The sequence below is a fragment of the Sciurus vulgaris genome (assembly GCF_902686455.1).
Source record: "Sciurus vulgaris genome assembly, chromosome: 2".
Taxonomy (NCBI): domain Eukaryota; kingdom Metazoa; phylum Chordata; class Mammalia; order Rodentia; family Sciuridae; genus Sciurus; species Sciurus vulgaris.
Window position 1 is genome coordinate 113,886,820 of NC_136462.1, and position 23,132 is coordinate 113,909,951.

The 23,132-nt window shown below is 53.2% G+C and overlaps 1 protein-coding gene across 6 annotated transcripts in view; it reads left to right on the forward strand.

Annotated features, from left to right (window-relative positions):
- SMAD6 (SMAD family member 6) overlaps positions 1-22,927 on the forward strand; it is a 72,240-nt gene extending 49,313 nt beyond the window's left edge. For 4 of the 6 annotated variants that reach the window (XM_079129567.1, XM_079129570.1, XM_079129569.1 and 1 more), the window contains one exon: positions 22,094-22,927. In XM_079129567.1, coding sequence (XP_078985693.1) covers positions 22,094-22,638 — 545 coding nt within the window. In that variant the 3' untranslated portion in view covers positions 22,639-22,927. The remainder of the gene's footprint in view (positions 1-22,093) is intronic. The other 2 variants (XM_079129568.1, XM_079129572.1) reach the window with 1 other exon arrangement.
- The last annotated feature ends 205 nt before the right edge of the window (positions 22,928-23,132 follow it).

The following is a 23,132-nucleotide window of genomic DNA, read 5'->3' on the forward strand; positions in this document are numbered from 1 at the left end:
CCATCTCCGGCACTGCAAAACCAAGGACCAAGTGGATGATCCCTTCTGCTCATGCTGCTCTCCTGGTAGAGACACACCGAGTGTCTATGCCAGGGACTGCTGTGGGCCCCAGGGTTTCTGCTCTCAGTGGGAGGACTGGATGCTGGGTAGAGGACCCAGGGCAGGGTTGACACAGGCCCGTGCCACCCTTGTGCAGACACCCCAGTGTACTTCCCTGCAGGAGTGGCCCTGCCTGTCAACTGTTATCAGCCCACTGGAGAGGTGAAGAGCGGGAGCATCCCAGGAACCAGGGTGTGCTCTCCCTCCTCTGCAGGTGGGGCACCAGGGGTACCCACAGTGGGTTGAACAGAAAGGCCTCCTGCAGGAAGGGAAAGCTTCCCAGGGTTCTGCGCTTCAAGCCATTTAGGTGTGGGGGGAGCCTAATTAGAGGTGACAATGGTGACTTTGTGTGTGTGTTCACTTTTTCCTCTCTCTTCCCCACACCTCCCCCTTCTCCCTATTCCTCATTTGTTGTATCCATGGGAAAACTAGGTAACACTATAATTACTGAAAATACTGTGGGTCCATGGGAGCCGGGGAGGGAGTGTCCGGGAGTGCAGGAGGCCCTTTTAAAAAAAAAAAAAAAAAAATTTTTTTTTTTTAGGTTTTATTTTATTTTTTTCCTTTCGTTTGGAAAAGGAGCCCTTTGCAGTCATGCTGTCACAGTTAAAATAAGGTTTAAATTACAGGCCAGCCCGTGGCTTTTCCCCTTTCTTTCAGAATTTTTGCCAACTTGCAATTTACTTAATGAAATCCTGCTATTCCGTTTAACAGGGATATTTTTTGCAGATGTTGGTTTAACTTAGCTTTGCAAAATATGTGAACTGTACCGTTTCTTTTCCTATTTTTAACGGTTTCAGGACTCTAGTTCAGCAGCTCCGCCGGCCCTGCCGTGCCAACAGGGCTGCTTTCTCCCATGCCTTGAAAATATTTGTTTTCCATTGCTCTGTCTGCCCTCCCCTCCCACGTACCCGGCGGGGAGTGTCCTTCACACACGGCAGAACCTTCCACCGGAGACACCGTGGGGCTTGGTGACTGGTGGGATTGGACTGATGGGGCTGGAAGGGACATCAGAGCTTCTTAGAGCTCAGCCCCGTTGGTTTGAGGAAATCCAGGCCAGAGCAGGGAAGTACCTTGCCCACAGTCATAGAGTGCTGAGAGGCAGAAGCTGTGTCCCTGGATGAGGTGAAGGTGGGGCTAGGGGACATTTGCCTGGGACAGTTTGGGTCATTTCTTTTCCCCTGCAGGGAGCTTTGGGCTTGGGAGGGAAGTTCTGCCTCTGATCTACCCGAGGCAGTTGTGTCCAGGAGACACCCTTGGGGCTGGGGGTGGGGCTTCCGCTGCTGACTAGCCTCTCTGTCCTGGGTACGGAGGCTCCTGAGCCTGGGCTTCCCCTCTGCGCAGTGCGGGTGATGCCCTGTGTCCCCATACTTGAGGGGGCTGCTGTGAGGTGCCAAGGCGCGGCTCAGTCCAGGGAACGCTTTTCTAAAATCCCCAGGAACCACCAGCTCTGCTGTCTGAATAGGACAGGGCCTGGGAGGAGGCGTGGCGTGCATCCCAGACCCGACTCCATAGGAGTGAAGCCAGGGTTTCGGGGTGCCTGAGGTCTGTGTCACACACAGCAGAAGTCCCTTCCCTTTGGGTTTGGGGACCTCCTCTGGCCACCCTTTTCCTTAACAAGGAGCCTCCAGAATGACAGGTTTACACGGGCTCAGGAGAGAGTGTGATACATTATTTGGCTTAGGGGAATCGGCAATGGCCTAGAGATGGCGTGGGATCTGCCCAAGGCAGAGCTGACCTAGAGCCCTTCATGCCCATGCCACGGCCTCCCTCCTGGTGGCTCCCGAGGGTTCATCAGGATCCCCCCAGGCTGGCTCCTTTCGTGGCTCCCCGGGCTGGAGCCTGGTCTGCCCTGATTCTGGCCCCTTCTGGACCTTGTCCCTGTCTTTTGGGGTCCTGCCTGCTCTGACATTCTGGAGAGGGCTAAAGGAAACTCTGGGGGTGGGGCCCATGGGAGCGCACAGAGGGCCAGCGGCTAGGGTGAGCTGAGCTGGTGGCTGGGCCTGCCTGAGCACTGCCTTCTGCACACACGCCCTGAATGCTAGGACGTCCCCGAAGAGCTTCGGAGGAAGTGCTGGCTGGACAACAGAGCAGTGGGCAGACCCAGGGACACTGGGGACTAGGCTCTCTGTAAACGTGGTGATCTGACTGGGGCCAGGAAGGGACGGCCACTTCAGGCTCACTCGGAGCTCCACAGGGCTGTCTTCTCCTCAGTCTGACTGAGAGGGGCATGGGACCCTTCTGGAGGCAGAGTCCACATGTAGCACACTTAGGCGCCTTGCACAATTGGGCAGGGGTGCGTAGGAGGAGAGTGTGGACAGAACTTGGGTTAACTGCGGAATTCTTCACAGGGATCCTCGTATATTCTCAACTCTTGGTTCTTTAAACCTCTCTTTTTTGTCATTAATTATGAAGTAATATGCAATTACACACATAATATAGTACATCCTCTTTATAGAAAGTTCAAATCCAAGAGAAGTGTCTCTATCTCCCCTCACCCCACATTTCCTCTGAGAGTTAATGACCCTAAAACTTGATGGAAATAACAGCAAAGCATGCAGCAGAGTGGCAGGCCAGACACTAGCACCAGTAAATATGAATGCATCAGATAGTCGAGTAAAAGACACAGGCTCATGGGTCGTTTTATGAATCCAGCTACATACTAGCCCAGGAGAGACTCACCTAAACCAGAGGACACACGAAGATGGAAATGAAAGGGCCAGGAAGAAGGAGCTGTAGGCTGAGCCTCCCTAACCCCAAAATGCTCTGAGTTCAAAAACTTTTTGAGCACTGACATGATGTCACAAGTGAAAAATTTCACCCCAATCTCCCGATCTCCCGTGAATGGGTCACAGTCAAAACACAGCACTATAAATACATTGTATAAAATTGCCTCAGGCTAGATGTAACACACAAGTGAATTCTGTGTTAGACTGGAGTTCCGTCCCTAAGATCTCTCATGATATATATGCGGATATTCCAAAATCCAAAACACTCCAGGTGTGGGGCTGCATTCCCATAATCTCAGCAGCTCAGGAGGTTGAGGCAGGAGGATTGCAAATTCAAGGGCAGTCTGGGCAACTTAGCAAGTCCCTGTTTCAAAATAAAAAGATCTGGGTGTGGAGTTCAGTGGTAGAATATCCCTGGGTTCAAACTCCAGTACTCCCCCCGCCCCCCCAAAAAAGGATGTTGGCTGTGTTCCAATAAAACTTGATTTATGCAAACAAGGGACAGGTTGTTTTTGGCTTTTGCTGTCCTCATGCATAGATCAAAGCTAAAATTATCAGTGAGATCTAATTATCAAGACTCTGGGCCAGGCTCTGTGGCACACTTGCTCCTGTAATCCCAGCAGCTTGGGAGGCTGAGGCAGGAGGATCACAAGTTCAAAGCTAGCCTCAGCAACTTGGTGAGGCCTAAGCAACTTAGTGAGACTTTTTAAAATTAAATATAAAAAGGACTGGAGATGTGCTCAGTGGTTAAACCCCCCTGGGTTCAATCCCCAGTACCAAAATAATAATAATAATAATTTTTGCACAGCTAACAAACATAGCTTTGAAATATTCAAATCAAAGGTGGATAGAAATCAAGGAAGAATTTGGGGCTGGAAATACAGCTGAGTGATAGAGCACTTGCCCAGCATCTGCAAAATCCTGGGCTTGATCCTCAGCATTGCAAAAATCAGTAAATAAAACAATCTGACAAACCCCCAGATAAGGGAGACTTTATAATAGTGCCTTGACAAATCGACAGATTCATCAAAGATTAGGAACAGCGCAGTAAACACTGGCCTACATGTGTAGAGCTCGAGAGGCCTGCCTAGACCTCTGTCCTCCTGAGCTATCCTGGATCTTCGTTCACTCTTTCTTAGGGTTTTTAAAACTAGAGTAGGGTATCCTACTTATAAAAGGGCCTCATGAAGAGCAGGAAGAGAAGTTCTGTCTTCGTGTTGAGTGCGGTGAACACTCCTGGGGTCTGCACCTATAGAATCCCTGGTTTCTGGCACTAATCACACCCAGTCATCAGTACTAGGTGGGATCCAGAGGAGGCGGAGGCAGGGGCCTCACCCTTGATGAACTGATTGTTGGGTGTGCACACATGAAACCGGGAACTGGCCTGGTCCCGACCTCCTTGTTCAGCACCTGCGGTGGCTGTGAGTACTTACTCCTAGAGGGGTGTTGGAGGTCTTGCGAGATCTGCCCCCAGCAGCCTTGCAGACTCTCCTTCACTAGCCCTTCTGCAGTTCTGGGAACAAGCAGAGGAGACTCTTTGGACCTCCTCTCCTGCCTGTGCTTGGCCCAGGCCACTCCCGACATCTGGAAACCCCAGTTGCTTCCCGCTCCCCATTGCACTCTGCCTTCAAGTCCCAGATAAGGAGGCCATCCTCTCTCCCTAGCGGGATTTGGTGTCTTTGTTTTGTCCTGCTACCCTCATTTATAAAGTTCTTTTGTGGTCAGGTCCTTGCAGCAGCACTGTGTCTTGGTCTCCTGGTGTGTGTACAGACCAGCATGGCGCACACCCAGGCACTAGGTGGCACGGTGAGGAGCCTTCCTGCGTGGTCCGACTGGATGCATGAATCCCAGTACCACCCAGTCATGACCTTGGATGGGTCGGGAGGTCCTAGTTTCCTCCTGTGTAAATTTTCTTCATCAGTAAAATGGGACAGTTAATAGCATGTACCACATAGGTTGTTGTGAGAACGGATCTGGCACAGAGGGAGCTCACAGGATGCATCAACTGGTAGTATTTTAATTATTTTCCAACACTTCATTGTCATGGGTACTCTCAACCCCATTTCACAGATGAAGAACCTGAGGCCCAGAGAGGCACAGACCATTCATCTCAGACACACAGCTAGAAAGTGGCAGAGCTGGGATTTGAACTAAGGTCCTCAATTCCAAATCCCACAGGGAGGTGGATATACTGTCATAAGCGCCTGTCCTCAAACACACCCAGACGCACTGAGTCAGGGCCGTCCACGGTGGCTCCAGAGTGTCGCCTTCCCAGCTTGTCTCCCAGGCCTGGCGCTGAGATGACCACGGCTGTCTAATGCAAGGAAGTCAACTTGGTTTGGTCTCCTTCCTGTCCCTGTCATTCCTCTGTCAAGGAAGCCAGGCCTCCCACCCGTGTGCCAGGCTGCCGAACACTCCACTTGTGTGATCGTGACCTATCAGAGCCAGAAAAGGGGCCTCCTAAATCTTGTTAAAAACATAGATTCTCGGACTCCACCCAGGACCCATGAATCAGAATCTCCAGGGGTGGGGCCTGGGAATCTGGACACAAGGACCCAAAGTAGGAGAATCATGGCTATATTAACCCTTTTATTTTGGGGTCAGGGAAGCCAGGACTCAGAGAGGTGTCCTCCGCCCTGCTGCTGGAGGCCTGTGAGCCTGGGGCCCTGGAAAGCCCCTCTCTGGACGTCACCTGGGTTGTGGCTGCTGCTTTTCCCAGCACTGTCCCCATGCCACCTTTCCCCCACCCCCCACCCTTGCCTCAGCCTTAGAATCTCTAGAAACTCTGTACAATGGAAGTGGCTGTGAACGGGTGTGCAGAGGCCTTCTGGAAACGCAGGCTCTGCTCTCAGACTTCCTGTGTCTTACAATGTTATCTTCAGAATAGGAAACTTTGCCCCATTTTTGCAACGCACATCCTTCGCCTGAGAGTCGGTGGTGGTGCCGGCCAGCCGGGGCGGGTCACTTCTCAGGCCCAGGCGGGGAGTTGTTCCGACAGCGATGCAAGGAAGGCCGTGCTCCCTGCTACCCACAAGAACAAACAAACAGACGGTTTTGCAAAAATAATTCATGTTGGCTGAACTCGTCAGGAGTATTTGTCTCAGTTCCTCTGGCCTGGTGGTACCAGGGACAGGGGTCCCTCCTTAGGGACAGCTATTGGTGAGGCCCCACCCTGCTGGGTGATCTCAGGTGGTTTCTGCTCTCCAAACTCAGGTTCCTGCTTTGTGAAGGGAAGAGGTTGGGCTAAATGACCTCTGGCCTTGACACTTGGCGGTTCCCCCAAGTCCTTTAGGTTTCCTAGGTTTCTCTTAGGGATAAGCATGCTGTTGCTATTCCACAGCACCCTGCACTTTTCAGTCTTTCCCTGAGACATTCTCGCATGACCCACTGGGGTGGTGGGCAGATTCCCCAGGCCACAGAGCCCATTCTGAGCCAGGAGCAGGGAGGCGACTCAGAATTGACAGGAGCAGGGCTTTCTGCAGGCTTGCAGTTAGTTCAGGCCCGGCTAGTGCTCGCTGCTATGGGCCAGTGGCAAGGAATGTTGACGGTGCTCTTCTAGGCTGAGGAGGGTTATTTTGGTTTGAGGGAAACAATAATGTGTGTAGAGCCCACTAAATAACTTGGAACTGACCAGGAGGAATGGTGTTTGCAGAAACAAGAGTCTCCCTGGTTCCCTTAGACATGCTGGTTATCTTCTGCTCACTTCAACCTCCAGCACTTCCCACACAGTGATTCATTCCTCCTGCGAGCTCGCATTGGTGCGTCTCTGCACACAGTAGGCCTTCACCGAGCGAGAGCAGAGCCCAGTCTCCTGAGCAAAGCTCTTCTCACGTCCAGCAGCACTTCTGTTGGCTGGAAACCAAACCCACACGAGTGGTTCTTGAAAACATCCTACCCACTCTTTCCCTTCAGGGAATTTGCTTGCAGGGTTTCCGGGTGAAGCTCCCCATGTTCGAGACCTGGGCAGAGTGGCTCTTGTGGCTGCCCGTGCGCCGGCAAGAGGGGCTCTCGGGAAGGTTGAGATGGCCAGACTCCAGAAAGAATGACCTGTGCGGAAGTGACTCTTGGTGGGTCTTGATGAAGAAGTGCGTCGGTTTGCCTGTGTTAGTGTGCGTGCCGCAGGGAAGGGGACAGATGGACCGAACCCAGGCTCAGATTCCACACGATGGGCGAGGAAGCCTTCCCATCAAACTGCGTGACCCATGAAGGCGTCCGCGCCAGGAAGTCCATGTGGTGGCCTGCGTTGTGGCCAGGCTCAACCTCAGCGTTTTTGTTGATAAGCATTTTGGAAGCCCACAGGGGGGGTGCAGAGGAGTTGGTAGCGGGAGGGAGAGAGAGGTGTCCGCCAGCATGCTGAGCTTCCCTTCCCTGAAGGGTGCTCCACCCCAGGGACACAGCAGGTTGGCCCTGCCAGCCTTGGAATCCCCTTCTGAGGCTGGCTCCTTCGCCCAGCGGTGCACCAGGGTGTTGGTGAGCTAGATGTCTGAAATGCCCACGAGGGAGGCAGCTGCAGGGGCCACCGTGGGCAGCAGTCTCGGGGCTCAGCCGAGCACTCCTGGGCCTAGGCAACAGAGAGTGGAGGAGAAGAGCGATTTCCCAGCCTGGAGGCTGGGCCCAGCTCCCCACCCCACGTCAGCACCCCACTCGGAGGGGCTCCACTTCCTCAGGGGTCCATAGACTGGAGGACTGTGGGGTAGCGCCAGGACAGGGACACCCTGGGGAGACTGGCGGCTCTGGGTCTCTCTGGCTGGGCGCCAGCCCCCACGTGCCCAGAGACTCAGGCAGTTGCTCCTGACTCGATGCCCTTAGGGACCCGCCCAGCCGGAACCTGCCAGTTCCCCGTCAGTGCCGCCTCCCCAACTTGGCAGGGCTGTCTCCTCGGCTGGAGCAGTCCTCGGTATTTCCAGCTTGGCCACCTGCCCACCTCTCTGGGGCCTTGCAGTCTGTCCCTCTTGGGCCGAGACCAGGGCACCCTCTCAGCTGATGGCTTCACGAGCTGGCCCCCTGCACCCTGCGCTTCTCTGTGGGTCCTTCTCCTCACTGCGTTATCCCCGAGTGGAGCTTGCGGCCACCTCCAGGAGAAAACCTGGGGCCAGGCTAATTTGTAAATCACCAAGGAGGTGACCTTGGTTGCCCACTGCAGTGACGCCTGAAGGATTCCACACGGGTGGCCCCTCCCTGCCTGCTGTCACTGGGAAATGCCTGAGCTGGCAGGGTCCCCTGGACAAATGCCTTAGGGACGCTGCTTCTTTAAGACACACAGATAGCTGGGTGGCACGCTGGCTTGCAGAGGCACAGGCCACCACGCCTTCCCGGGTAGCCGCTGCTTGCCAGAGGAGCGCTGAAGAGACTCAACCGTCCCAGGGACTTTTTTTTTTCCAGACACACAGAGAACATGGACAACTGAGGACTCCTTACCAGCTCAGGCCTTCAGGGGGCTGGACACTACCTAAACCAGGTTTTGTGATTTTCTTTTCAAACGCCATAGGCTAGGATGCTAGCCGGTGGTGTTTCCTGTTAGAGGTCACTCAGAGATCTGCTTTAGTGAACAGATAAGAGCGATTTGTAATTGGTATGCCAGTTGTTTATACAGTGCTAGTCGGATAAACAGTTCTCCTGAGCCTTATTTATATTTTGCATTTGTTTATCTGAACTTTTTTTTTTTTTTTAACTCCAACCCAGCTGCTTTCGGAATTATTATAAACTCTAGATTTATGAGTCCTAATTATTGGTACTTATTGCATATGCACAATAATTCATCTTGGCAGTATGCGTGCTTTATCCAGAAGCCTCAGTGTTTGGGGGAAGGGAAGCAAAGAAGAAAGTCTCCCTTTTTCCCCAGAGTATCAATGTCATAGAAAGATTGGGGTTAAATCATTTGTCTTATCAGGTCAAAAGCGAACGTAAGATATGGAGTAGACAAAGCCTGAGGTTGCAGGCCTGTGTGAGGCCCTGGATTTACCCCCAGCACCCCTCCCTCCCACACACACACACACTCACACACACACACACTCACACACAGAGACCTTCGCTAGGTACTCAAGTGAGCTGAGTCCCTGGAGGGACTGGCTCGGTGTATACTCAAGGGGAGACTGTGTTACTGTGGGGTGAGTATGGGACCAATGGAAAAAGATGACCAATAGGATACTTGATGACAGTTACCAGTAGCAATCAATGTTCATCCTTGCTTATGATGTCATAAGTTACTTCTGTTATTTTTGTCCTTCTCTGATATCATGGCTTAATTATTTTTATTTATTTTACCTGAGACAGGATCTTGCTAAGTTGCTGAGGCTGGCCTCAAACTTGAGATCCTCATGCCTCAGCCTCCTGGGTTGCTGGCATTACAGGCATGCGTCACTGTGCCTGGCTCCTGGCTTAGATTCTGACATTCATCCAGCTAGCCTCAACCATTCAGCACTACTGCTGACATGAGGTACCCATTCTAACTTGTAACTTAAGGGAGGAAAAGACCTCTGTTACCTTCAGGAATTCAAGATACTGCCCGGCCCCCCCGGCTCTACACTTGGCTTGCGGGATGTGTGTGTATGGAGGGGTGGGGCTGGAGAGCTGTGCTCTGTTCTCCCAGTTGATTATCATCCGGGTACATTCCACATCAAGCTGATCACCTTGTTTCTTGGAGGTTTTGCCCATGCAAAGGCCTCCCAAAGTCTTGACCCAAAGAGGTGGCATGTTTCCATCTCAGCCCGAAGACACTGGGATGACGTTAACAAGCCCAAGCTGCAGCTGTCCCCTCAGCTTTGTGTGGCAGAGGGCCTTATCCCCATTTCACAGATCAGGAAACTGAAGCATACTGTGACTTCATGCAGATGGTGGTGACCAGGTCGGGTTGGCGCTGTGGAATGACTTGGGAAAGGAGACCTCCGAGTGTTTGGGTTTACTGCTGCTATTTTTAACTCTGGTTTTAAACGTCCTTTCTTGCAGCAGTGGCCACAAGACAGGGCTGGGATGTTGTAAGACGCTTGATGTAACTAAAAGCGCTTGGCCTGCGAGTTCCCAAGTTCCCGCCCGCCCGAGGAGGAAGTGGTCAGGTGGCCAGGAATGCAACCTGCGCCTCCCAGATTAATTAATGATTGAGAGCTGGCCCCCAGCCAGGCGGAGCCAGAGAGGGACACCGAACAAAGAGTGGTGGTGAACTGCAGTGGGGGAAGCACAAGTTTGACTTTGCCTGTGGCTAGAAGGGAAATTCACAATGGCCATGATTTATGCTGACTTACTCAGGATCCTCCTTCGTGGGCCCTCTTGGGCCTGTGCTCTAGGAATGCAGATGCTGACCTCGGAGGGCCACTGGTGCCCATGGGGAAGGGAGGGGGAGGGATGGGGAGGTGGAGGAGATGCCAGTCATGCCCCTGGGACCTCAGGGAGAGGGACTGTTCTGGCTGCCTGTTGGAACTCCATTTAGGCGAGAAGTAACTAGCTTTGGAGTCCACTACCCTGAGTTTGAATTCTGGATTACTGAATGTGTGACTTTGGTCCATTTCCTCTATAAATTTTTACCTGCCTCCTAGGATTGTTCTTGGTGTAAATGAGATGGGATAGGGTGACAGCAGGTGCCTCGTAGGGACTGGATTCCCATAGGATGGCTGGAGATGAGGTCAGAGGAATGACTCCACCATGGCAAAGGGGGGCACCTGCCATCGATCTCGGCTAACTCCTGCTGGGCAGACCTGCCGGCTGCTTGCTATTTGCCAGGGTCGAGCCCCAAGAGCCCTGTAAGGCTTCCCTGTGATTCAGGAAAGGTACTCCTTCCTCCCAACTGTCACACAGGCCCCTGGGCTGCACATAACCCTGCAGAGGGGAAGATAGTCCCAGGGGGCACTTGGCCATGGCTATCATTTGGGTTCAGCCCAGGTGTCTCCTTGGGCTTTTTATCTTTTCAAGAAGAAATCAAGGATCATGAACTGGACATGGAAAATGAGGCAGATGCCTCTCTTTGCTGAAAAATTAGCCTTGGGGGTAGACCAAGAGAAGCACAGCTGACCGATGAGACCATTGCTGTCACACTATTGCCACTTTGGCTTGAGTCACTCAGTGTGCCCCTGTGTGTCCAGACACAGTGAAGAAGTACTCTGACAAATATGAACCTGGCTCCCAGGCAATGGCTGCCCTTCTTCCGATGCCTGGCGGAAGGCGTTGGCAGTGGAAGGAGATCAGATCCACCTCCTCATTAGCCTGGGGCAGTCCCCCAACCTATCAGAGCTGATATTCCATAATCCAAAATGGGGCCATTTCTGAGTGGACTTGGAGAGTGGGGAGACCCTCCAGTCAGAAGGAGCATCCTTCCCTTACCATCTGTCAGCAGGACAAAACTGTCCTCTGGCCTGGGCTCTCCAGGGCCACGGGGACCATGCTTGTCCTTCTCTTGCCTTGGAAACCAGGCTTAGACTTGAGGCATGGCGCAGGGGCTGCGTGCGGTTGGCCCAGCAGGATGGATGAACTGCTGGGCTGCCTCCTTCCCCTTCACCTGCCGCCCATCAAACAGACCAGTTCTTTCCAGGCAGCCTGGGAGCCAGGGCATGGGCATGGCTGGTGCCAGGCAGCTTCCACTCACCTGCACAAGTAGCACAGCCGCGAGCCGTAGACAGGTCACCATGGCAGAGCCAGGAGCTGCCAAGCTTGTAGTCATTTTGCAACATTTTTGTAGAGGACATTTAAATCTCATGTTACTGCATTCTGTCCAGCAAATACTAGTATTTAATTGTGGATTAATGATCTCTCTAGTCAATATTAGCTTTTGGCTTATTATAAAGCACTCCTGTTTGTTCCAGAAATATGTAAGAACAATTCAAGCAACCCTTGCTTTATGAAAATCCCCCCTGTAGGAGTCAGCATTCACTGTAGAGGCATGGATTGTGTATCTTTGTGCTATAAAGGGATATTTTAAAGAAAAGAATTTAATGCAAGAATTATTTTACAATTGAATGCCCCACCTCTGCTACTTTAATTTTGAGGTATTTATTCCAAACTGCATCTTGAGTGTAAATCAAGTCAGGTGCCTTTGACTCGCAAAGGTCACACCTAAGATCTGGTTGGTAAAAAGCGGCAGGCTGGGGTTAGATGAAACTTAGGTTTTTAGAGCTTTGCAAATGAGAAAACCAGCTCTGCCCCCTCGTTCTTTGGCTCTTATGTTCAAAGCTGTGCTTTCTCTTCCTTCACCCTCGTAGACATGCAAGCCAGAGAAATGAAGTCCATTTTCACCGACAGACAAGATGACAGGCGTGGCTAGGCTTTAGGCAATTTTTTGTTTTTTTTTGCCACTGAAATAAGCCTTGTGTCTGTATAGTGAGCTCGTGTGACATTCCACTAGCAAGGTCACCTCATGGAAGTTAGCAATAGAGACAGTGCTTCTCCCCGCTGCCTTACTGTTCCAGCCTCTGAGCATCAGTGGTATTATCTGTGGCTGAACCTTTTCAAGTGTGTGGGTGGGGAGGGGGACCAGATGATTTCCCCGTGGTTCTTTTTCAGCCCTTGGATCTCAGATGCTCTCCACTCCACTGCTCAGAGCACCTTTGTTAGGTACTGGCCCCCGGTCCCCCGAGGAAAGGAAAAGATGGGGCTGGCTCTGGTCACTTTCCACCATGCTCCTAGATGCTGTGACCCCTGAGAACTAAGACAGACTGAATGAGGCAAACATCAGGTACTTTGCTTCTGTGGCTCTATATTGGGTCTAAATAGAAGTCTGAGGCAGGAGGTTTGCCAATAAAACTCAAATTCCTTTTGAGAAATAAAAGGAAAATGGAGGTCTTGTATTTGTCTTATCACAAAACAAAGCCAGCCCTGAATCTTCCAACTCTGGGAACCTGCAGGGTGGGGACTTGAAGCCCACTGCCACCTGCCACACACCAGCAAGCCCTTAAACCCCTTCCGGACCCAGGCTGTCCCTTTCTGAACCCCCAAAGGGCTGTTTTTGTTCTCTGTGGCCTAGATTCACCAGGAAGCCTGGGTTGGGTCCAGTTGGTCAAGTTCAGCACTGAGAGCCTGAGATGAGGACCCAGGCTCAGCCTGACCCCAGAGTGGCCCTAATGACCAGCATGCTCGTGAGAATCCAGCCATTCAGCCAGGAGCAGTGCAGGCTCACAGGCCAGGAGGATTTGGGGGCCCTTCCCTCTCATAAATGCCACCTCTTCTTGGGGATTGAGGGTCCAGGCTTCATTTTCTCACACAAATATCGTGTTATTTCAGAATCTTTCCAGGGGTAGCAATAAAAGCCAGGCTTTCCCACCCCAGGTGGTCTCTGAGTAAGAAAACAAACAAACATGGCCAGCATCTGACTCCAGGAGACAAAGGAGGCCTTGGAATGGGAGCAAAGTTCAGAGTCTTTTGTTGCAGACACTGGTTCCCTTTCAGAACCTGGGCTGGCTTCCTAAGCCATTTACCTCCTCTGTCTCCTTTGCAGGCATTTCTTACTCTTCACTCCACTTCCCTCCCTGCTTCCTCCACCTGGGAGCCTTCCTCCCGGAGGCGGAGGGGCTTCCCTGCCCTGTGTCCTAGGTCCTCTTTTTCTTAAGCTTTCTTAAGCTGCTGGGGCTTACTTTGGAGCTTCTAGAGTAGTTTAATCTATCAGCTCTTGGGCAGAGGTGACTCTAATACCAGCCGTGGTCACCAACCTCTGTGTGGCTCTTTGGATCTCAGCAGCCTGCAGAGCCTAGTCAAAAAAGCCACACTGCCTGGGCCTGAGGAAGCTGGAGCAGTCCTGCTGGGAGGGGACCATCTCTGGGAGGGCACGGCGAGATGCCGCAGATGGAAGGCAGGCCCCAGATGTCCTCTGGCTGGAGGGCTCCTGGGGCGACTGCCCATGGAAGAGACGCCGAACAGGACTGTGCCCCAGGGCCTGGGCAGAGCTTGCTTTGTGTCAGGGCTGCAGTACAAGTTCATCTTTTCAGGATTTGTGTGAATACTGCACAAGATAAAAGAATGGAAACCTTACCCACGGCAGCCCAGGCTGACACTTTGTTCAACAGAGAGGTGGGCTGAGCCAGCCAGGGTCAGGGCGCCAAGGCTGAAAGGAAGGCCTTTCTGCAGGGCCTCTCACGTCTCTCCCTCTGGAGGAGGCCGCTTACCGCCTGACCAGGCAGCTGCCGACGGTCATGATACCCTGATGTCTCCTGGATCCCTCTGGGCGGCACCTTTGAGGGACACAGAAGAGCAGAGGGAGGGATGAAGCAGGATGAAGGGCCCAGGAGAAAGGGCAGGTGTGAGGGTGGCTGGGGTCCCCGCTGCACTGCTGTGTGGCCTCTTGTGCTGGGGTCTGCCCTGAGAATGGGGTGACTTCATCTTCTGGGGGCTTGTGAGGTTCTGAAGGGAGAGTGAACAGACAGCACCCAGCCACAGGCACCTCCTGCCTTCTAGGGACACAACCAGGGCCCGTGGCCTGTCCCTAGACCAGTGGTCCTTACTGCCACATGTCTAGAGTCCTCTTTTTTGTATTTTGAAGGGGTGGAATATTTGAGTGTGAGGGAGAAACTAAACTCGAAAGCCCCAAAATGTATATGTTCACAGGGCTGCACGAGGGGCCCCACAGAGGGCGGATGGGTACTGGTGGTATTTGAAAAGCCCCAGGATCCTCCAAGAAGATGGGAGGGGGCTAAGATGGCCACGTCTGAGGGTCCCCCATTTTGGGGGTGCTGGGGATCAAACCCAGAGCCTGGAGCCTGCCAGGCAAGTGCTGTCCCACTGACTACACCCGCAGCCACTGTCTACACTCTTAGCATCCCATCTCTGTGTGGCCCCCACATGACCGTCTGGAGTTGGACATGGCTGGATGATTATAGCATCGTTATTGTGACATTACCCTGATGTTCTCTGGAGTTTTGCAGCCAGAGGAGTAATGCAAAAAGTCCCCTGTCTCTAAGCATACATAGACAGGAACTCATCCCAGTTGTGCAACTTCCTAGCCAACGACTCTGGGCACATTACTTGACCTTCAGGCTTCAGTTTCCTTATCTTAAAATGGGATTGACAAGAGGATGAGCAGCATGTTGACAAAGTGCATTTAAAGTACTCAGTGCTGGGCAAGGTGGTGCACACCACCTGTAATCCCAGTGGCTCAGGAGGCTGAGGCAGGAGGATCGTGAGTTCAAAGCCAGCCTCAGCAACTTAGCAAGGCCCTAAGCAACTTAGTGAGACCCTGTTGCTAAATAAAATATATATTTATAAACAGGGGCTGGGAATGTGGCTCAGTGGTTAAGTGCCCCTAGGTTCAATCCCTGGTACCAATAAAAAAATAAATAAATAAATAAATAAATAAATAAATAAATAAATAAATAAAGTGCTTCGTGCTCTGCCTGGCCTTTGGTAAAGGTTTGTTAACTGTTGACTGGATTATGACATTATCCATATTTCCATTGTTATTTCTCCCTGATATTCGGCTCCATTGGCACACCTTATCTTTGCTGGTGTTATTACCTAATGCGAATTTCGTTCTGAACTGTGCAGGCTGAGCCAATCTATTAAAATTTGTGTAAATAATACAGAGAGATAAACCTGCATGGTGGTGAGAACATGAGTGATAAAAATAGCTATTAACTTATGGCGTGCTTATTTTAAGTCAGGCATTATTTGATGCACTTGAAATTAATCCCAGGGCCCCAGTGAAGGAGCCACTGATTGAATCCTCAGTTTAGGAAACTGAGGCCCAGAGTGGTGAAGTCCCCTGCCCAAGGCTTCAGAGCCGAGACTCACAGGCAGGCAGAACCTGTGCTCCTGATCCACCCTGTGCAGGAGGCACCGCTGGCCCCAGCTGTACTGCTCATTTCCACTGTGACCTTGGCCAGCCTTGTTACCTCTTGGGGCTTCAGCTTTTGCACTTCAGCCTGAGGACTGCCTCACACTCCTTGTCTTGGGAGTAACATCCCCCAGCAATCCAGCTGAGGTCTGTCTGGATTGTGGCAACCAGCATGGCTCCTGAACCCAGTGTGGTGGTGCACGCCTCTAATCCCAGCAGCTAGAGGCTGAGTCAGGAGGATTGCAAGTTCAAGGCCAGCCCTGGCAATTTACTGAGAACCTGTGTCAAAATAAAAAGGGCGAGGGATGGAGGTCACCGGCAGAGCACCCCTGGGCTCCGTACCCAGTACTGGGGGGAAGAAAAGCCCCTGAGGTGGACCCTGTGCAGGCAGCAGCAGTGGTGGCCAGACCGCCCGTGATGTAATGACCGATTAGGAACTTCCTCTTGGAAGCCCAGCTTCCTCTAGGAGCCAGAGGTGCTGGAGCTCAGTGGGGGCAGGGAGGGTGGGTGGGAGCAACCGAGAGGAAACTCCTGTCAGCTGGGCCGGCGTTTGGCCCGGGTTCAGCAGAGAAGCTCACTTTAAGCTGTTGACCATTAACATGGCCCTGTGCACATTCCTATGCTCTACTGCCACAGCCCGGTGGGTAAAGCACTGGTGTCCCCTCCCTCCACCAGGAAAGAAACCTTCTTCTAGTTAATGCTGCGTCTCTCAACTTGCTGCAAAACCTGAAGCCATTTCTGCAACTCAAAACAACAAAGGAGGGTTCAGTGGAAACTCCTTTTTTCCTCTAGGTTTGATAACAAAAACTACTTATCTAATGGGCAAACAAGGCTTTAAAAGGGGTGTTAGGTTAACCAGATGCAGGGCCACGTAATTATTCCCAGGCCTGGGAGCCCCAGATGAAAAGCTGCCGGTTGGGCAGGAACTTGAAGCCACAGGCATGACATGGGACAGAAAAAAAAGAGTTTTCCAGGAGGGCAGGAGGCCCCTTGGTTCAGCCCTGTGAAAGGGGAAGGGCAAGACCTGAATTCCTAATCTGGCTCAGCCACCAACTTGCTGGTTGACCCTGGATAAGTTGCTTAATGTCTCTGGTCATCTGAGAGCCCACGTCTGTCTTCACAGCTCTCTCTGGAGGATCTGTTCACCCGCCTTTGTATCGGGCTCATTCATTTGTGGCTGACCAGGCCTGTTCATCCAGCCCCAGGAGAGGGAGGGAGGTTGTGGAGGCCTGGATGGGTATGGAGCAGCAGCAAAGACTTGGAGCGTGGTGGGCACAGGCCAGCCAGCCAGACCCCTGGAGACCAAGAGGACACAACCTGGCCTCCTGCAAGTGCTTTATGCCTTCACATCTAGGGCTTTTCAACACTGACCTGAGCACATTTCTGGTTTATTCAGAGGATGGCCAAGTCCAGGGTCGTTGGCCAAGCACAGGAAAACTCAAGGCAGCGCCCTGCGCCCTCTGGAGCATGCGGCCCGCGGGGAGCACTCAGGAACTCCTGGCCTTTGTTTTGACAGAAAACTGCTGATTCAAAGAAGCTGAAGGCTTTTCTTGGGATTTCAGCTCTCCTGCCTCCCCCAGACTGCAGCCGACCCCCTCGGCGTCCCAGCACCCGCACACAATTACACGTCGGGCTCTGGGCACCCTTGCTGGGCAGAGAGGCCAAGGGGAAGGTGTGCCAGCCATTGGAGGGGCTGGATTCTGTGCCTGGGACAAGGCCTATTGTTGGGGACAGGGCCTCCTGCCCTGCACAGGCATCCACCACCCTCTGGTGGCAGGAATGTGGGCGCCACTGGGAGGGAACTGGCGGTCCCTTGGCTGCCGGGAGGCCTGCTGAGGCCACTCTAGGACAGACCCAGGGACAATGAAATTCACAGCTGAGTGTTGAGGTCCTGACTTTGCATGTACCCGAGTTCTCACTGTTGCAGCCAAGACAGTGAACACTGCCATCACCCAGAAGCGTCCCTCATGCCCCTTCCCGGTCTTCCTGCTCCTCGGGGGCTCACTGTTCTGATTTCTTTTCTTCTTTTCTTTCTTTCTTTTATTTATTCATTTTTCTTTTCCCAGTGCTAGGATGGAACCCGGGGCCTTGCACGTGCTAGGCAAGGCTCTCCCCCTGGGCTGCACTGTCCGTGCTCTATTGCCAGAGCCTGCTTTGCCCACCCAAGAGCTTGAGGTGGCTGGGAGCAGATGCGAGCGTTCCTCTCACTCGCAGGATGCTCTGGGGGCCGTCCTCCGTGTGGTGTGTTCTACTCGTTCTTTCCTCTCCGTTGCTCAGTAGTGTCCCGGGAGAAGGAGGTGCCTCCTTGCTTATCCATCCCCCTTTTGATGGACATCTGGGTTGGCTCCTGGATGGGGGTTATGACTGGAGCTGCTTGAACATTCACTAAATCCCAGGCATTTAGGGCTGCAAATTCAAGTAACGACCTCATTGCTCAGATGGGAAGACTGAGGCCAGAGAAGGGAGGTGACCTGCTGGATCAGGGCCAGGAGACAGAACTTCTACTTCCTAGACCCAGTGCCTGTCCTCCTCCCCACCAAACTCTCCCAGCGGGACCCAGTGTCTGACTGGGAACTAGGCCAGGCCTTGAGCAGGGGGTAGTGAGCGGGAGTTTCGGTCAGACCTCGGTCATCTTTGATGTTGTTCACTCGGGTCTGACTCCCTGGTATTTATTTGCAATTAGAGAGCTGGTTCCTAATTAGGCTGGTGGCTGTGGGAGATGGCGGGAACATCGCCTTAGAGCCACAAGGAGAAAAGGATCCTTCTGCAGGAGGCTGTCCCCTTGTGTCCTAAGCAGCAGCCCAGACTGTGGGTGAAAGACATGGTGGGTCTGCTGGGGGAGGTGCTGCGGACAGGGGCACCAGAGTCCCTGCCTCTCACGTGCAGCACTGCAGGGGGCTTGTCAGCTTGCTTGTCCAGGGCTGCGCATCTGGTCGGTGGTGACAGCCTCAGGTCTGTCTCTGAAATCTTTTGGCTCATGTGAGATGGGTTAGAGTAGAATTTTAGGGTCTCAAGTTCTGGTCCCTGCTCTACCACCCCTGCCGTGTGTCATCAGGCAAGTCACTCTATACCCTCCGGGGCACAAGGTCATTAGACTCCATTAGTGTTTCCCACAGGCCAGTCTCAGAGTTCAGTTTTCCTTGGTTCATGACAAAGAAAATTAAAGTGAGGTAGAAAATAAGTCCACACAGGATGAAATGAAGCAGCGATAACCCTCTGTCATTTCCACCACCCCCTATTTAAATAAGGATTGATTGTGGGGGCCCCATGTGTTGGATCCCACTAGATGAGATGATGTCAGTGACCCTCAAGCTCTGCAGCCAAGAGACCAGTCAGAGACCCAAGTCCTTGCCCACTGCCCCAGGCTTGCTGTGGGGTGGGGACAGTGTGCAGACTGTACTTTATGTCACCCCTCCTTCCCTTTTAGCATGTTCCCAGGCATCTATCCTTTGGGATAGATGCAGCCTCAGGGCAGACAGAGAGGATGGAGACCCAACCCTTCCTACCTGGAGAGTGTGGGGGTCACTGACCAGTAGCACAGTCACCTGTTCAGGCCTGGGGAGGGGCTGATGTTTAGATGCCCCAGGAGGGAGGTCAGAGCAGTCTTCCCAGAGGTGACGGTCTGCCTCCCAGAATTTGGGAGACTTGGCCGGGAGCCCAGGCCTGAAGAGGTGCCACCAGTCTGCTCAAACATAAGGGCTACGGGGGATGGGGCCCGGGCCCTCAGGTGGCCCAGTCACTCCTGTCGGGGGTGCTGCGGTCTTATTGAGGTGGGGGACCCAGAGGAGTGTTTGGCCTGACTGGGATGAAGGGAATGAGAGGAGGGGATAGAAGTGTCACCTGGCCTTGAATTGGAAAGCTTCCTGGAAACTGAGAAGACAAAGTACCCACCCTCCCAGGCCACTCTCTGACTCTGAACTGCTTATTTGACTGGGCGGAGCTGCTGCTTTAAGGCCAGTGGCCCTCACAGAGCCTCACCTGAGAAGGGACGGTGGAAGGAAGTGGTAAGGCCTCACTCCATGAGCCAGTGGGGCGGTCCTGTGGGGGAGGGGTGGTGTACTCCGCCAGGATGGGTCCTGATGGGACCATGAGAGCACTTGTGGTCACAGGTGAGGAAACTGAGGCTTAGAAAAGAGGAGGGATTGCTCAGTGCACAGGCTTCAGGGTGGAGCCTCCCTGAAAGCCACCTGGTGCGTGGAGAAGGGCTCCCCACCTCTCTAGAGCGTGGCCTGTTGCCTAGGTGGCTCCAGTATTTTCTTCTGGACCCATTCCCTCCCCTGCAAGTGGAGCGGCCGTGAAGCAGGCCCCAGCTCACAGAAGGCGCTCAGCCATGCCAGTGGCCCGTCCTGCCTCCCAGCATGCTCCAGGCACCTCTGCTTTGCTATCCCACCTTGCCGAGTCTGGCACATGAACAGAACTCTTGTTGGTTAGTGAGCAGCCTCAGTTTCGTGGCCAGGCTGCCCCGCTACTGCTTTCCTGGCCTTCGTGCCAGAAAGGGGCAATGGCTTGGACATTGGAGTTCAGGATCTGGCTGTTCCCAGCTGCTCACCTGCTGAAACTGGCCTTGTGCCCACTAGCTAAGGGGTGGGTCAGTCGAGGGCATGGAGAAGGACTCTTCCTTTCCCTTCCTCACCATCAGCTGAAACCATGAGGGGCCTAGATGGAGACTCTGAGGCAAAATGATACAAGTTTGGGGCCAGCATGAGGACTCAAATTCCCCATCACACCTGGGGACCTGTGGCTGGCACCTCAGCGCCAAGCAGAGGGCAGCAGGGTGTATGTGTGGGGGAACGTTCAGAGGGTCTGCACCAAGCCCAAGGCCCCAGCACAGCAGGTAGCCTACAGGAAGCCCCTGAGGCAGACAGTTTTCTGCTAGGTGGCCAGGTGTGCCTCCTGGTATGTGAGGGTGTCAGGGGGCCCTGTCACCCTGCTCCTCTAGGGATTTGAGGCAGCGAAGGGATGAAGACAACAGAGCTGGCCTCATCCAGGCTCCCAAGTAAAGTTAGCAGAAGTATTGCCTTACCTGTTATCTCAGCTATCCTGGAGGCTGAGGCAGGAGGATCACAAATTTAAGGCCAGCCTCTGCGATTTAGCAAGACCCTGTCTCAATGAAATAAAAAGAGAAGGGGATATGGCTCAATGACAGAGTGCTTGCCCAGCATGCACGAGGCCCTGAGTTCACTCCCTAGTACTACAAAAACAAAAACACAAATGTCATCTCCCTTGGGTTTGGCTGAACTTTGATCAGTTTCCCTTGGAGAAGCTGAACCATAAAGTGCCCTGCTTTGTTCTCGCCAGGCCTCCAGCCAGGAAGCAGGCGTGGCAGGTCACGTCACCTTGCTGGGCAGTCATGGGCACCTGCCTGCCTGCCTCTCAGAACCATACGCTCAAAAGAAAGACCAGATGTCAGAAGGTTTTAGAGTCTGAGGGGTTGGCCACACGTGACAGCAGTGGGCCTGGACTTCTCTGCAGGCCAGGCCAAGCCTGTGTCTGGTTTGCACACCCACAGAGCTGCCCTGAATTGGAGTTTCAGGAGCATCCAGGCCACCCCTTTGCCATCCAGTGGGGAAACTGAGGCCCAGAGAGGAGCAGCACACACCTCAAAGCGGAGAAGCTCCTGAGCCTGCAAGGAGCAGTCTTCTTTAGCACTTAAGGACCCTCAGCTTCTGCTGTAGTTCAGGTGAAAACCTGCACCTCTTGCCAAAATCAACTCAGGTGGAGGTAGACAGTGGGGGGAACTGGGAGGCTGAGATGGAGGCTGGGAATGTCATGCAGCCTTGGCACTTTGGAAATGGGGTCTCACTGTGTTGCCCAGGCTGCTTTGGAACTCCTGGGTTCAGGTGATCCTCCTGCCTCCCACGTGCTAGGATTATGCCCAGCCAGACACCCTTATTTACAATGAGGCCCGCACAGCATCCCACAGCTGCAGGCTGGAAAGGATCTCCACCCTGCCTTGCTACTTGGAGTCCCTTCAGGTCGTCTCTCCCCTAATAGTTTACCCTCCCCCTGTTCCTTTGGAGGCTTGGATTAAGGGGTTTGAATCCCAGCCAGGCCTCATTAGTTGTGAGACCCTTGGACAGGCTGTGGGTGTCGTTTTCTGTAGGCCAGAAGGTGTCCTCAGAGGGAGGACCAGAGTGAGAAGCCTGGTGCTCACACCTGGCAGGTGGAGGGTGCTGCTTTGGGTGTGTGCAGACGTTTGTCTGTCTGGTGGTGTCAGATGCTTGAGGGCAGGAAGGGGATGTGATTGGCGTTGAGCTAGCACACAATCGGTGCCCTGGCTTGCACCCTGTACGTTCACAGCCTGTTTTCTCCTTTGCGTGGGGGTATACATGTGTGACAGAGGGTCGGGGAGAAGAGAGATGTCCCCTCATCGTGTGCCAAATGTCCTGAGCCCGGGCACACAGTAGGCGCTCACATGCCCGCTGAACGTCAGAAACCTTACCCAGCCCCCCCCTGTCCAGACAGCAGAGCCCACCTCCACACCCCCAGTAACCCTGCCATGTACCCTATGCTTGTCCAGCAGACGCCAGCATGTCTCCAGACGCCACCAAGCCGAGCCACTGGTGCAGCGTGGCGTACTGGGAGCACCGGACGCGGGTGGGCCGCCTCTACGCGGTGTACGACCAGGCCGTCAGCATCTTCTACGACCTACCTCAGGGCAGCGGCTTCTGCCTGGGCCAGCTCAACCTGGAGCAGCGCAGCGAGTCGGTGCGGCGCACGCGCAGCAAGATCGGCTTCGGCATCCTGCTCAGCAAGGAGCCCGATGGCGTGTGGGCCTACAACCGCGGCGAGCACCCCATCTTCGTCAACTCCCCCACGCTGGACGCGCCCGGCGGACGCGCCTTGGTGGTGCGCAAGGTGCCGCCCGGCTACTCCATCAAGGTGTTCGACTTCGAGCGCTCGGGGCTGCTGCAGCACGCGGCCGAGCCCGACGCCGCCGACGGCCCCTACGACCCCAACAGCGTGCGCATCAGCTTCGCCAAGGGCTGGGGGCCCTGCTACTCGCGGCAGTTCATCACCTCCTGTCCCTGCTGGCTGGAGATCCTGCTCAACAACCACAGATAGCGGCGGCCCAGGGGCGCGCAGGAGGCCGGGCCGCCGCCGTCCGCTCACCTCGAGAGGGGCCAGTGCTCAGAGACGCGGCCCCCACGGACGAAACCCCCCAAATATCATCTACCTAGATTTAATATAAAATTTTATATATTATATGGAAATATATATTATACTTGTAATTATGGAGTCATTTTTACAATGTAATTATTTATGTATGGTGCAATGTGTGTATATGGACAAAACAAGAAAGACGCACTTTGGCTTATAATTCTTTCAATACAGATATATTTTCTTTCTTTTCCTCCTTCCTCTTCTTTATTTTGTTTTTGTTTTGTCTTGTTTAAGAAAAATGATACAACAGAACTAGGTGGAAAAGCCTGGGTTTGGTGTATGGCTTTTGAAATATTAATGCCCAGACAAAAAGCTACTACCAGTCACTCCATGATAATAAAGTATTCACACCATAGTTTTTTATTTTTTTTAATTTATTTTTTTAAATTTTTATT